At 41.7% G+C, this 14,520-nt stretch overlaps 1 protein-coding gene across 6 annotated transcripts in view; it reads right to left on the bottom strand.

Moving 5' to 3' along the window:
* Positions 1–1,090: 1,090 nt before the first annotated feature.
* TJP1 (tight junction protein 1) overlaps positions 1,091–14,520 on the bottom strand; it is a 129,852-nt gene continuing 116,422 nt past the window's right edge. For 3 of the 6 annotated variants that reach the window (XM_035131818.3, XM_035131816.3, XM_035131820.3), the window contains 4 exons: positions 11,264–11,741; positions 8,451–8,668; positions 6,810–6,953; positions 1,091–2,717 (listed from right to left, as the gene is read on the bottom strand). In XM_035131818.3, coding sequence (XP_034987709.2) covers positions 2,623–2,717; positions 6,810–6,953; positions 8,451–8,668; positions 11,264–11,741 — 935 coding nt within the window. In that variant the 3' untranslated portion in view covers positions 1,091–2,622. The remainder of the gene's footprint in view (positions 2,718–6,809; positions 6,954–8,450; positions 8,669–11,263; positions 11,742–14,520) is intronic. The other 3 variants (XM_035131819.3, XM_035131821.3, XM_035131817.3) reach the window with 2 other exon arrangements.

Raw genomic sequence — 14,520 nt, 5'->3', positions numbered from 1 at the left:
ATGAGCTCTGTCCCCGTAAGTTATATCACTTAGATGTGGCACTTATGTTCTATTATTTTGTCAAATACCCCCAAGCCAAACTGCATGATCAGCAGAATCAGATCATGCAGTTCTTTCACTAGAACTGCATGTTTGGACTTGCTTTCATACAAAAACTTCTCCCTCATAGAAAAAAAATGCAATGTCCTGAAGAAGTTTCATTACAAATGGCAGCAGTCAAATATGAAATAACCCCCAACGTTCCGAAGGTACCGTCTAGCCAAGTTGCACCACTTGATTCTAATGATCATCTAAGCTTGGCTTGCCCCAGAAAGGGGACTAATACTAACCTGTACTGCAACACCACATTAAAAAGGACGGGCAGCTGGCTGCTGCAAAGGAAACTCGTGTGTGTACGCACAAAGTACTGCTTAGGATGCGGAATCCCTACAAAAGTAATTGACTGGTAAATGTTGTGAACTCCCAGAAAAGTAAGTGCTTCTCTAGGCATGGCAGCAGGCGTTGCGTTGGGAGTTTTCTGTCATCCTCTTATATGAGAATTCTGTATATATTTGCACACAGCTGACAAATCAGAAACACATGCACAAGGACCAGCTTCTCCCTGTGATATTTCCTCTTTAAATATAAATAAATAAATCGTGCAATGTCTGGATAGAGCAAGTTATCTGTTACTTGGAAAACATGTTTCACTTACCTAATTGCTTCTGTTTCTTCCCTTTTAAAAAGCACTTTTCACTTCTTAGTGCAAGAATAAAATTTGTAATTTTAGACAGACACGACAGTGTGCAAACATGCTTGGACTAAGAGGATTTTTAATGTGAAAAATATAAGATGTCTCATTGCTAGATACAACTTGATTTCTGAAGCATCTCTTTTTTTAAAAAACACACCACAACATTATTTTTTAGCAGAGCCTTGACAGCTCAGTCAGCCTCATTCCAACTGTGCATTAAGCCTCGTACTCCAATATGTCTTGAACTGAATAAAACTGTATCTCATGATGCAAGGTAAAAGTTTAGTGAATCAGGACCTCCAAATCTTCAGGTGTGCATATGCATGCATTTCAGACAGAAACAAGAAGATTCTGGAATTCTATTATTTTAAAAACAGTTTTTATTCTGTATACTTAGAAATGTGTAATTTTTAATAACGGCAAAGAAAGAAAAAAATCAGCCACACCTGAATAGCTAAATAACTGATTAACAGAATGCAGTGGTATATTATCTAAACAGAGATAGTGCTGATGTGCCATAATAAATTGTCTATTAGTAAAAAAATACATTTCAGGGCACATAATACAGCATCCTTATCACAAATTACAGTAGGGATACTTTTATTCTCCAAGAATGTAATCAAACTATAGACTTCTGAGTTAGTCTTTAAATGCAGCACTTAAAAAGGTAAGAACTTTGTGCATTTTCTTTTTTTTAAAAGTCCTTGTTTTCATGTACTGTAGAAATGCTGCTTTATTGCTGCAAGATGTCAAAGTTCAAGGCTCAAAAGGTATGAGAATACAAAGATATTAAGAAACGTTTGTTTTGTATTTTTATATATATTTATATATATAAAAAAGGTAAAGCTTATAAAAGTTAATTTACAAACCAAGAACAAAAGTGGTCTGCACGAGTTATATACAAGCAATCTATAACATCTATAAATTTTCAAAATGCATAGCAGAAAACATACCATCATGTTCTTCAGGTTTCTCCTCTGGTTGATCCACACAAAAACAAGTGTGCCTAGTTCTCTCTCCCTCTCTCTTTCTCTAAATCAGCAAGTTCACAAAATGAATTAATTTTTCAACCCCTCTCAATATGTATTAATCTAAGTAAGCACAGAAGCCATACAAACTTAGTAGTACAGAGAACTACGATGACAGCTAAGACTAGTAAAAACATGAGGGTAAGGCTGCTGGTTAACGTGTTTGTTGTAGATGTGGTTAATTTACAGATCCACAGAGGCAAATGAACCATAGTCATACCACATGCGCTCTTTCCCCATAACAAAATGAAAAAAAAAGTGTGTTTCATGTACAATCAAAGTAGACGTGCATGTAACTCTCCCTTCACAACAGAGGGGGAATTTTCTATATTGTGCTGGCCAATTTTTTGATTTCCACCTTGTGGGCAAAATGCATCAAAAAGTTGCTTGTTTTTTAAAAAATAAAGAGAGTCTTTGCATATTCTGAACACACACATTAAAGTGTTTTGTTTATATAAAAAAGAGAGAGAGGGAAAAAGCTTTAGAAAGAAAAAAGACCTAATTCAGTAGTGGACCGCTAACTAAATCCCAGTTCATCTGAAAATAGTAATGAATTGCATTGCTTCAGTGGTAGTTCAGTGAGTTTTAAGCTATGATGCATTGAAGTGTCCAGTTAAGGAAAGCCAGAGGGAACCCCTAAGAACCTTGCCTTGGTCCCTGGCTGATCTGCCCTGCTGCTTAATAGCATAAACCCTGACCATGGTTCAGGAACGTACTCATTATCCGTTGTTAGTCAAAGCAAAGATTGCTTAACACTAAGATAACTCTTAATACTTGAAAAAAGATTGGTTCAGTTTCTAGGCAAGGTGTTTTTGTTTTGCTTTGCTTTTAAAATCTTGGTTTGGTCTGCTAACGTAAGGGTTAGAAGTGATCTATCAGAACCGAAACACAATTTGCTCCAACAAGATAGTTTGGATCCCCAGGAAGAGACTTGTTCTGCCAGGTTTTGGGGTCACCTGTGGGAGGAAAACAATGTAGTAGTTTAGTATCCATCATCAAAAGGTGGAACATCTTGGATAACAATACCTTTAAAGCTAACCAGAATATGTTTTGATGTATAGACCGCATTGCATTTTATACAGGAACCCACAATTTTAATTTACCAGCTCTAAACATTTTCTTAATTGAACATCTCCAAGGAGTTAGGCCCATGGTAGATTGCCATTAATGTAAGTTCCTGTTCTGAACTCACCCTGCAGACCCACATAGTATTTTTCTCTCTCTCCTGGTAGCCAGAAAGCCAGAAGGCATAGAGAAAGTTAAGGCACAGAGACTGAGAATCTAATAATAAGATTGATTAATAAACAGTACGGTGAAAGGAGGGTTTTGGATGACTGTCAAACCCTGAACAAGAAAATAAAAAAATTCCTTCCAGTAGCACCTTAGAGACCAACTAAGTTTGTCATAGGTATGAGCTTTCGTGTGCATGCACACTTCTTCAGATACCAAACTCTGTCAAACCCTGAGACTTCCATGTCACAAACTATGGGATTCAAATGCAACCAGGCTACATGAACCAAGTCCACCATGTGAATACTCTTGAAGCATACCCAAAGCACTGGTTTTGGACTTCAGCACCTGCAGGGGAAGCTTTCAGACAGCCTAGCTACAACTTAAGTTTCATCATAGGGCAAACACAAAAAAACTCCAACTGTCAAGGGAGGTGGGGAGAAACTGCCTCAAGTCCGCTGTGAAGCAGGCTAGCTGCAGGCAAACTGCTCTACCACAGTGCAATAGCTCAGCCTTCCCCAAACAGGTGCCCTGCATATAGGCCTTAGGCCACAACTCCTATCACCCCTGGTCACTGGGCCAGGCTGGCTGGGGTGGATGGGAGCAACGTCTGGAGGGCCAGATTCCTCATCCTGGCTTCCTGTCCTTTTAAGGCTGCCTGTGCAGTCTTCAGCATGTGTGACCTCATTTAGGGGTTGCAAGTACAGCACTAATTTAAAAAGCGAACTTCTCTTGCTGGACCGGGGGGGGGGGCAGAGGAGGTAAGGTTTATTGCAAATCTGAGGTAGGTAAAGAAGGCATCTTATGGTGCAGTGTTGAACTGTACACTCCAAGTCTACACCTGCAATCCTTGTGTGTGTTTACATGAAAGTAGTCCCCACTGAACAAAGCAGGATCTACTTCTGGGCAAAGAGGAACAGGGTACGTGAAGTTATCATCCCACTTATATAAACTAGAATCCTGAGAAAAGTAATTCAACGTTTCCTTAATTACCACATCATTCCATGTGGAGGTATTATTGATAACTTGTAGTTCAATACAATTGCTGTGTGACATTTTGTGGGTGGAGACGCACTACCTCTGTGTTGCTTTTTTAATCAATATATGCGCATCAAGACACACTCTCACAGTGAAGCTCTTGCGATCTTTTGGTATTAAGCAAGGCTAGATATTAATACTCCAGATCACATATATAAATTACGCAGACATACAGAAGACAAATAAGTCCCACAGTTCTGTTGAGTAACCCATGGAAACGAACATGATGCACAAAATGATCAATATGCTGAAAGGGAGACAACACCTGATGTGGAGCCTAGAGAAGGATGATTCGCTCGGAATTTGTTGGCATATTCAATGACCTGGTTTGCATTTTAAGTTATGGCAGCCAGTGGAGTTGTCCCAGTTACCAAAATGGCATTTCATTAATACAAAAATAAAAATCCAGTCCTTTTAAATATAAACAACACACTTCAAGTGAATATCTTTGGGAGAAACTGTTATGTGTAAGCTAGATTTAAAACTGTCAGGAAAGAAGACCTTTTCTTTGTTGTAATACAGAAATGTGGCCCAAACTTCCCACCTGCCCTTCAGGTGATGCAGAGCTCGGCTTGGCTTGGCTTGGGCTGATGGAAGTTGTAGACTGAATCACCTGGAGGGCACCTGGTTGGGGAAGGCTGGTATAGCCTGACAGTTGATAAACTGTATTCATGTAATTCGTTTACTACATACAGTGAAACCATAGTCTGAAAATACAAAAGCCAAAATTTTGTGCCGGTGACTTGGAAAAATGTGAGGCTAGTTTGTGGTGGCTTTACAGTAAGGCTGAACCTAAAACAGCTTAATATACAAGGTACTCAGGAATTAAGTGTTTGTGCTCTGGCCCATTTATATTGGGAGTTAGCTGCCCCCTCTACTCCATGAAATGAGATGAAACAAGGTAACATATTTTAGCATAATGTGTCAGTACTTTGATATATATATATGTATATATATTGTAAAAAATGTGTTGCAGAAGAGGTTAGTATGTATAATCAAATGTTCTTTTCAAAGGACAGAGAATGGAAAACATGTTAGGAAAAGCTTAAGAGAAAGAAAGAGCGAGAAAGAGATCCCATAACCAATTAAGTTTTTTGTTTTGTTTTTAGAAAAAGAGAGAAAACAAGTATTTATTTAAGACACAGTATGGCTTACACATCAGAAGACAGAGTTGGCCAATTGTGAAGTTTGTCTCAAGGAGCAAGATTACTGATATAACACCACATTTAACTATGTTAGCTGCAAGGGATGTATAGCTCCGATACAGACAGAAAAAGGTGACCCCCTTAACACACACACACCCGCTGAATGAGCACACACAAATAAGAGTCTAACTTGGAAAGGAAGAAGATCTTTAGCACAATAGTAGAGGTTACTTGGAAGAACCAACATATTCCCCTCTTTCTTTTCATTTCAAGTAAATTCATGATAAGGTTCATCCATTACAAAATAATGACTGAAAAGCACGGTTTGAAGGAATTATATGGATTATAAATGGCAAAACTTTGGATCCTTATTACTTGAAACTGTCCATTTTTAGCACTTTCTGCTTTTGCTTACACAGTTAAACAGCTGCATGCAACACATGCATAGCATACCAGCAATAGTCAACCGGCCAAGATTTCTCTAGCTAACTGGATCCCCCCACCCCCTTATCAGAGAAGCGTTTGTTGTCCTAACTTTTTTGTTTTTGCGCATTGACACAGTGGCATTGAAAAGGATAGATACATCAGTGACAAATATGAATACATTTTTAAATACTGTACACATAAGTACATTGCTTTTATATACCATATACAGATATGTATACATTTAAGGGTATCAAAGAGGTTATTTGTTATGTGGCTGAGAAGCCCCCCCTTAAGACATTCTTTTTGTCCAATATGCAGAAGACACTCATTTTTCACTCAAGGCTGTGGCTTTGCAGCCACTTCACGAAATGTTATCTTTGTCACTAGGCTTTAAAACCAACAAGGCTTCCCCCGCCCTTCAGTGAAGGGGGCAGCTGTCATAGCTATGGGGAAAGGGGCAGTGCAGGGATATATCCATGTGTCTCAACCATAGAGTGGGTGGGGAAATAGAGGACCACCTCTCCATAACATTTCAGAATTTAGAAGAGAGCACAAATTTGTGTGGAGAGCCCAAATGTGTTGGAACTGAGTTTGCATGGGGTTCTTCTGCAAAGAGAGGCTCCCGTCCCTTTGAAAGGTCAAATTTATACATAAGCAGCTATTGCATTAGGAAGCTTATCCAAAATATTAATGCTTCAAGTTCAGTTTACTGGGACTGCTACAGCATTCTATGGTCAATAAAGGAAAAAAAGATGTAAATATGTGGTTACAAAGCCCAATCAGAATTCCTTAGGCAATTTATCCCAAAAATAAATGAAAGTGTGACTTTCTCATCTTAAGAGTGTTTTGCAGCAGTATTAGTCCTTGAGAGAGAGAGAGGAGGACAGGAAGAGATAGAAAGACAGGAAGAGTGTGAGAGATAGGAAACAAGGTAGATAATTGTACTTCTGAATGGACCAATGACAATAGTATAGTATTATATTATCTACCTTGCCATTCTGGTTTATCAATCATGATTTTCTGCAATGATTTTGCATCATGAGTTAAGTGTGAGAAAGACACTTGTAATGAAAATGAAATGGAGAGCTGACACAAAAACAGTGATTTAGTAAAATCTTTATATTACACAGTGACACCTTCAGTCAGGCGAGTTTTAAATTATACGATAGCACCCAAAAGCCCCAAAAGGACAGAGGGAGGACAGCATACCCGACGAGGAGTCGGAGGATTTTAGAGCAAAAGACCAACCATCAGGGGTCATAGACGCACAATGTGGCAAGCGCAGCTCCACAGGCTTCAGGAATTTTAGTCCATGGGGCCCACACATGACCAAAGGGCTGAGTAGTGTTTCACCTGTGGTAAACAGACAAAAAGGACAAGTTTTGCAAGAGATAACACTTCTTGTACTTAATGCTATCTGCACCAGAGGTGTGAACTGTGGCCCTCCAGATACTCTTGGGATCAACTCCTGGCCTCCCTGAGTGGTCCATGACAGGTGGAGGTGGTGAGAGTCACCCAACAGCACTTGAAGCTTTAAGGGAAGTCTGTTTGAGAATATAGCATAAAGGCAGACTGGAAATGATGGCAACCTTTCTAGGAGGGGAATTCTTTGTTGAAGTAAGCTCAAAGAGGTGATCAGGAAAACTCCAGGCAGGCAGAGTGCCCACTTGCATACTTCTAAGTCAAGCAGTAACCCCACAACTTGCATGCATTTAACTTGTGCACATTCAGCTTTATGCACTTGGCAAACAGACAGACAGACAGAAAGACAAACAAATGGGGCAGAAAGGGGGCGGGCAGCTGGGAAAAACTTTGTCAATCCTACCCACCATTCGACCCAATGTGTTTTGACTAGATACAATTTGGGCTGTAGGCATAATCCCTGGAAAGCAACCTCCGCATAAGTTGCAGGGTTATGGTACTGCAACATACCTAGGAGGCAAGTTCCCCCGTCACATTCCACCTTGGCATTATAGACAAACATGTTTAACACACACAGTATGTTGGTTTGGACATAGCACAGAATTACAAGGATGAGCTTATGTTAGACTTGGGTTTGCATGCTCCCCACTCAAGTGCAGCTGCAAGGATGAATTCAGAAACTCAAATATATGACCAAGTGACTTTAACTTAGTGCTACATTGGATACAACACAAAACATACATATGTCAGATGCATTTTACCTAAAATGCACATTTTGGAACTTGTGAATCCACACCTATACCACCAAAGTCAGAGAAGTATGAAAACTGAAAAATGGTCGCACTCTGATCTGCCTGTTAGTTTAGGAAGTTTGAACCAATTTGGTTTGTTTAAAATGCAGACCCTGGTGATTCCCCCCTCCCTTGACTCTTCTGCTAGCATCATAAAACTGTAGAGTTGGAAAGGAGCCCCAAGGGTGCCTAGTCCAGCCCCCTGCAATGCTGGAATCACAGCTAAAGCACCCCCCATGCAACCTCTGTGTGAAAACCTCAAATGAAGGAGAGTCCACCATCTTCCAAGTTAGTTGTTTTGCCTGCTAAGTTGGAAGTCAAGTTGTTTGACATTTTCTGAGTTTTCTGAGAAGATCTTCCACTACTAGCAAAAAAGGAAAGGGCAAAGCCCTGTCTCCACTCTGAAATGTTCCTTTATGAGTCCTCACTCCCACCACCAGAGAAAGGGGAAGGAAGGGGGTGTGCCTGTCTTCCCCTGTAGTTTCCAGCTGTCCTCCTGGATCCTGGGAAATAACTACTTTCCATTTCCTCTTCCTCCTCTTAAAAAACAACAGATTGACAGAATCTTTTTTTTGCATGGGTAACGTGGAAATGAAAAAGGCACTGAAGAAAACGTGAATATTATGAAGGTGCTCACCTTTCTCTTTGTCTAAAGGAGGGAGGATACTGTTATCTCGGCAGACCTTGAAATAGATCTCTTGCTCTATCCCCTCTGGAATGGCTCCTTGTGGTATAATAATGCTAACGCCAGTCTCTATGGAGCTGAGGACGCCACCGTTGCTGTTAAAAACTCCTCTTGCTGTGGCTACTACAGTGTGTCCATCCTCTTCATCGTCATCCTCCAAAGCAGAAGGACTAAAATCAGACATAGAGAATTATTTCTGCTGTTACCAAGGAGAGAGGTGATTCATGTGTTAAGGAAGGACATTGCATTTGTAACTTCAGGGCTAGAGGAAACAAGGGTGCTTCTTTTGAGCCTGCCCTGCCAGCCTGCCCAACTCCCCTCCCTCCAATCAGCTCATTCTAGGAGCAGCCATTATTAGGACGCATGAACCAGCTCCACCCTTTCCTCCTCTTCCATGAGTAAAATGACTTTATTGATCAGCTGGTTAGAACAAGCACAGGAACAAGCAGAAGAGTTTAGAATCATACCATACAATCTGTGTGCACTGCTTTCGGAAGCTGCTACAAAGAGCTTAGTAGCCAAGATCCTGATTGTACAGCACACAAAGAGCCACTGGGGGACATAGGTTCAAGCCCTAGCATTTCCACTTGGGCTGCAAACATCCTTTGCCGGAAACCTGGAGTGCCACAGATCGTACAGTTGAAGAGCTAATTGGCCTAGCTCAGCATAAGGCATAGGGTCCCTGTGTGTGTGCATGCATGGACCTTCTTTTACTGATTTTACACTGCATAATTGTAAACTGTAAATTTCACAGCAAGTCTGAAGCTGTCTTATACTGGAGCCAAATGGCTGGTCCACCTAGCTCTATACTGTCTACTATAATGGGGAATAGCTCTCCAGGATCTCAAACAGGCAGACTTTCCCTGGCCTGCTTATTGAAATAATTTTGTTAAAGATTTCAAAGTGCATACATGCAGAAAGTCAGCTATCCACTTCTGACAATTAGCTATTGGCTGAAGGCCAAGGTTTGATCTCTCTCTGCATGGTAACAAGAGCCTTAGCAACAACCTTGTGATCGGGTAAGAAGTTCCTAAAAGATAAGTTCTGTGTGGTGTTGTGTGAGAAAGACTGCTTTTGTAACAGGTGGTTGGGAGAAAGAGAGACAGAGAGGAAAGGATTTGTTTTATTTCATTTATTTTATGAAGTTTGTACATAGTAACATCTGGATACTGTTTGTCCAATAAATACTGTATATAGTTATTCTGGTGAAGTTGTCTATTCCTGCGTCCAGACGTCTAGTCATTGCTCTACAGCCAGAAGCTTCCGAAAACCCTGCGTCTACCTCTGCTGTGTCTGGGTTTACGTTATTCCTGACACTAAACACTAATAAATTTATACTACAGATGCTGGGGATTTTTTATTATTTAAATTTGTAAACTATAACCGGGGGGGGGGCAGAATTTGCATGCAAAAACAAAAAACAAAAAGCACTAAAACATGGGTAGGCAAACTAAGGCCTGGGGCCGGATCCAGCCCAATCGCCTTCTAAATCTGGCCCGCGGATTATTTAAAATACATCTCTGGGTTATTTGTGGGGTATAGGAATTGGTTCCTTTTTCTTTCCCCCCAAAAATATAGTCTGGCCCCCCACAAGGTCTGAAGGACAGTGGACCAGCCCCGTTGAAAAAGTTTGCTGACCGCTGCACTAAAATAATATGTAACATTAAATCCAGCTGGAGAAGACAAAACAATTGCAATATTTTCCATGTAAGTAGGCTAAGGAGTTCTCATAGAAACTTGCCAAATGAAAGAATGAGGAGTTAACATCCTCGTTTCCCTTGCTTGCCAATCACTAGTAATCCAAGAAAATATAAATAGCCTCTGCCTGCCTAAATGTACTTTCAGACAATCCACACCTTGAATAAACACGAGGGACCATAGGGCCATAGGATCCTTCCTTTTTAAATAAAATTAAATCATGCCGCACTGCAAAAAAATTGGTATGTACTATGTCATCTAGCTACTTCCTCCAGGATCTTAAGTAGTGGATCTTTTGGAGGTCTACTGCTTGAAAAGATTTCAAATACAGATGCTGGGTGTGGGTGTGTCTTATTTATTTATATGTTTATTTAATACAATGTATATAGCACTTGATTGTAAGAAAAAAAAAACACCTCAAAGCAGTTTTCAAAAAGAATGAAACAATAAGATCATCCAAACCCAGCTGCTTAAAAGATTTAAAAAATGATATCAACCATAAGCTAAAATGAGACTGAAACACATGTCAGCATTCTACATACCTGGGCAGCCTTGCCTAGAGAAAAATGGTTCCAGCAGGCGCCAAAAAGAATACAATGCAGTCGCCCCCCTGAGGTCAGTAGCTAGGGAGTTCCGAAGTGTGGGTGCTGCCACACCACAAGACTGATTTCTTAGAAATGTGGAACAAGTATTATGTGGCAACTGCAGCAGTGCCATTTCAGCAGATCGAATAGAATTGTAGAGATGGAAGGGACCCCAAGAGTCATCTCGTCCAGCCCCTTGCAATGCAGGAATCTCAGCTGAAGCAGCCCTGATAGAGGGCCATCCAAACGTATTGTGTAAGGAGATCTCACAGGTAAACTGGATTAAACAGGGCTCAATGTGTGTGGTCTACAAAGGGGCTACACTTCCTCCCCAAGTTTTACGAAAGCTTAATATACAACTGGCAAAGTGCAGTGATACTCTCAGTTGTCAAGTTTATCCAAGCTTCACTGTTTTGAGTGGAGGCATTGAGGCGAACCTTTTTGTGAAGCAAACACAGTCACATGGAGAATAATATGACTCACCTGACGGGAATGGCTTTAGGCACAGCGTTGATGTTATTTGGTTGATATTTGAGCTTGTCGGCCTGGACTGAGAATGTCTCCATTGTGTTGTCAAACTCGGGCTGGGGTTGAGCTGAGCTGTGTGCTTTTAAAACTGGCTGGGGAGAATTTTGAGATTTGGATGGCAACTCCAGCTTATGCAGATTCTCATCTGGCAGGAGGTTGTGGTTAAACTTGGGGCTTTCAAACTTGCGTTCAAAAGGCCGGGCAGCACTTGTGTAAGGTTTTGTTGTGAAGCGGTTATAAGCAGGGGTGACCGTCTTTGGGATCTGCTCTGTCCCATTCACCGGGCCTTTGTCAGGGAAGCTTTTCTGAGGGTAGTAAGTGGACTGCACGGTGTCTTCTCGGCTGGCAGACCGGAAAGCAGCTGGCTTGTTCTGAGACGGAGGTGGCTCAGGCTTGGACAGGGTGGAATTCTGAAAGTCTGACACAGAGTTGGCTGCAACAAAACATGTTAAAAGAATTAAATACATGGCATGCCAAGGTAACATTTTTAGGTTTGCAAAATAGAGTGTACAAAAAAGAAAAAGTAGCTGTAACTGGGTGGAAGCAATTCGCTTCAGAATCTCAGCTTTCATCTAAAATGAGGTCTTTAGTAGAGATGTAAAATTTCTGGAAATTTTGAAGCTTGGAAAAAACGGAAATTTTAGGAGAAATTGAAAAAAATGCTACATTAGCACTTCTCTTTTCCCCCCTCCAGATTGAAAGTCATTCTGTTACTTTATCAACATAAAATATAACTATGGACAATTTTAATGGGCATAAAATTATCACAACATATTAAAAATATAGTGTATCCAAACAGGAACTGAAATTTAACTTGTCATTCATCACTGTTTGCTATGCAACATGCTTACTCCACCTCCCATGTTTTGCCCATGAGACCTTATGTATTTCCTCACACTGATGTGTGGGGTCTGTTAACCACTTTAGCTACTACTATATGCTTAAATTAGTTTATTTCACTTTTTAAAGACCGTTTTACAGCATTTAATGTTTAAAATATTTTCATTTCTTTTTTCTTTCATAAACTTCTCTGATTGCCACAACAACACATATACTTGAAGGCCCTTTTTGTTGCTCTATATTTTCTTCCAGTGCTTTGAGGCCTAGTGAAGAGGAACAGAACCAATGCATACCACACGTGTGCAAAAACAAAACTGAAACCTTTTTCTTTTCTGGTGACAACAGCACCTCCTAAAAGAAGAAATGTATCTTGTTCTTGCATTGGAGAGTTCAGTTTGTAACCTAGGACTTGCTTGTCCTCACAGAAATTAGAATAATCTGATACCATACATATTTTAAAAAAATGTTTTATAAAATATTTGAACCCCTTATCTTAAAATATTTTATTCATCATGTTAAAATAAAACATTCTGTCAGGGGAGTTGCTGCCTACCCTTGAGCAATGACACTCCAAACCATCTTGTCTTTAAGACTTTTATTGTGAATATTATTTACAGTGCAAGAGCTTCATGAAAACATTTCTACTCAGTATCATCAGATTCTCGCAATGGCACTTTTCGGCTCCTCCCCCAGCAGTGTAGTTTGGGGACCCCAAATCTCCGCCCCCTGTGTTTGCGGGCCGCTGATCGCCTCAGTTCTGGGGTGAATTTGAAAGGATGCCCCTCTGATGTTTCCCCGCCAAAAACCTCTGCTGGCCCCTCCTCCCTTGCTGGCATCACGGGCCGTTAGGCGAGGCTCCTGGATGCTGCCTGAGCCCTGCCCCTCTCCGCTCATTTCCTCCTTCCCGTCTCCTGCCCCTCCGCTGTTGTCAGAGCCATTCGGAGAACTGGATTTGATGAGGGGTGGCTGTTCCCTGTAAGCCTTACACATTCCATAATCTATTTTTTATTTTTTGAATTTTTCCAAATTTTTTGGAAAAAAAACAAAAAAGGCTTCAGGGAAAAAAACGGGGCGGGGAAAACCCGGGTTTTTCCGGGCCTTCACATCTCTAGTCTTTAGTCCTTATGCACTCAAAAGTATATGAATAGTTCCTGCTCAGTTCTCTGAAGTTAGAAGCATGGTTGACTGCAGATGTCTAGTAGTCAGGAGGAGCAAGGCTTCAGTTCTTCACCTATGTCTGACAGCAACCCCTTGCCCCAAATCACTGACTGCCCCAAATAAACCATGAGTAGTAAAAATTGTAGAATTATTCCACAAGAGGCATTATGTCAGTCAACATAGTTTTCATTGCCTAGGCAAAGAATTAAAAATACAGTATATTCTAGCGTATAAGGAAAATCTTTTCAAAAGTTGGGGGTAGTCTTATACACCGGGTATAAGATCTGTGGTCGCTGCATACGGTGGGGGGAGCTCAAAAACGGCTGTGGACGCATCCCCGCCGTATGCGGCAACTGTGTAAGCGGCTGCCACTTTCTTTCTGTGCAGGAAGAGGGGACGTGTGGGGCTTTCCTCCCTGCACGGAAAGAAAGCGGCAGCCTCTTACTCTCTCTCTCCCCCCATTCGCCTTGGTGCCTGGAACAATAGAGTGTGAGTGGAGACGGCCCTGGGCTGCGCTCCCTCCCCTTCCCCCTCTCCCCACCTCTCCTCTCCTCCCTTCCTGCCTACCCGCCCTGAGCCAGAGGCGCCGGTTCCATGCCCGCTGGAGCCACTGCCTCTTTCTCCCCCTCAGCGCGCAGCCCCGGCATGGACGTTAGGTCGGACGCGGGGGGGGGGGGGGAGGCGAGGAGGAACGGGCGCAAGTGACCAGGAAGAGTGGAGGATGCAAGCGGCTGAGGAGGATGTGTGTTCTCAGCCCCCTACCCCACCCCCCCTTATTCCCCACGTCTTCTCCTTCTCCTTCTAGAGCTAACTGCAGTTTTTATGCTTCAGCTCCTTCTCTCCCTCCGAATGAAATCTACGGTAGTTCGAAATGCTACCGTAGTTCTTAGTATGCCTACAAGTAAGTGCATTTAAACATCTGTGCATTTAAGCCAGGGGTCCCCAAACTAAGGCCCGGTGGCCAGATGCCGCCCAATCGCCTTCTAAATCCGGCCCGCGGACGGTCCGGGAATCAGCATGTTTTTACATGAGTAGAATGTGTCCTTTTATTTAAAATGCATCTCTGGGTTATTTGTAGGGCATAGGAATTCATTCATATATTTTTCAAAATATAGTCCAGCCCCCCACAAGATCTGAGGGACAGTGGACCGGCCCCCTGCTGAAAAAGTTTGCTGACCCCTGATTTAAGCACTGTTGTCTCTCTTTTGGCTTCA

Source organism: Zootoca vivipara, chromosome 13, assembly GCF_965207765.1.
Source record: "Zootoca vivipara chromosome 13, rZooViv2.hap1.1, whole genome shotgun sequence".
NCBI classification, from domain to species: Eukaryota; Metazoa; Chordata; class Lepidosauria; order Squamata; family Lacertidae; genus Zootoca; species Zootoca vivipara.
This window is presented reverse-complemented; position numbering and strand designations above follow the sequence as displayed.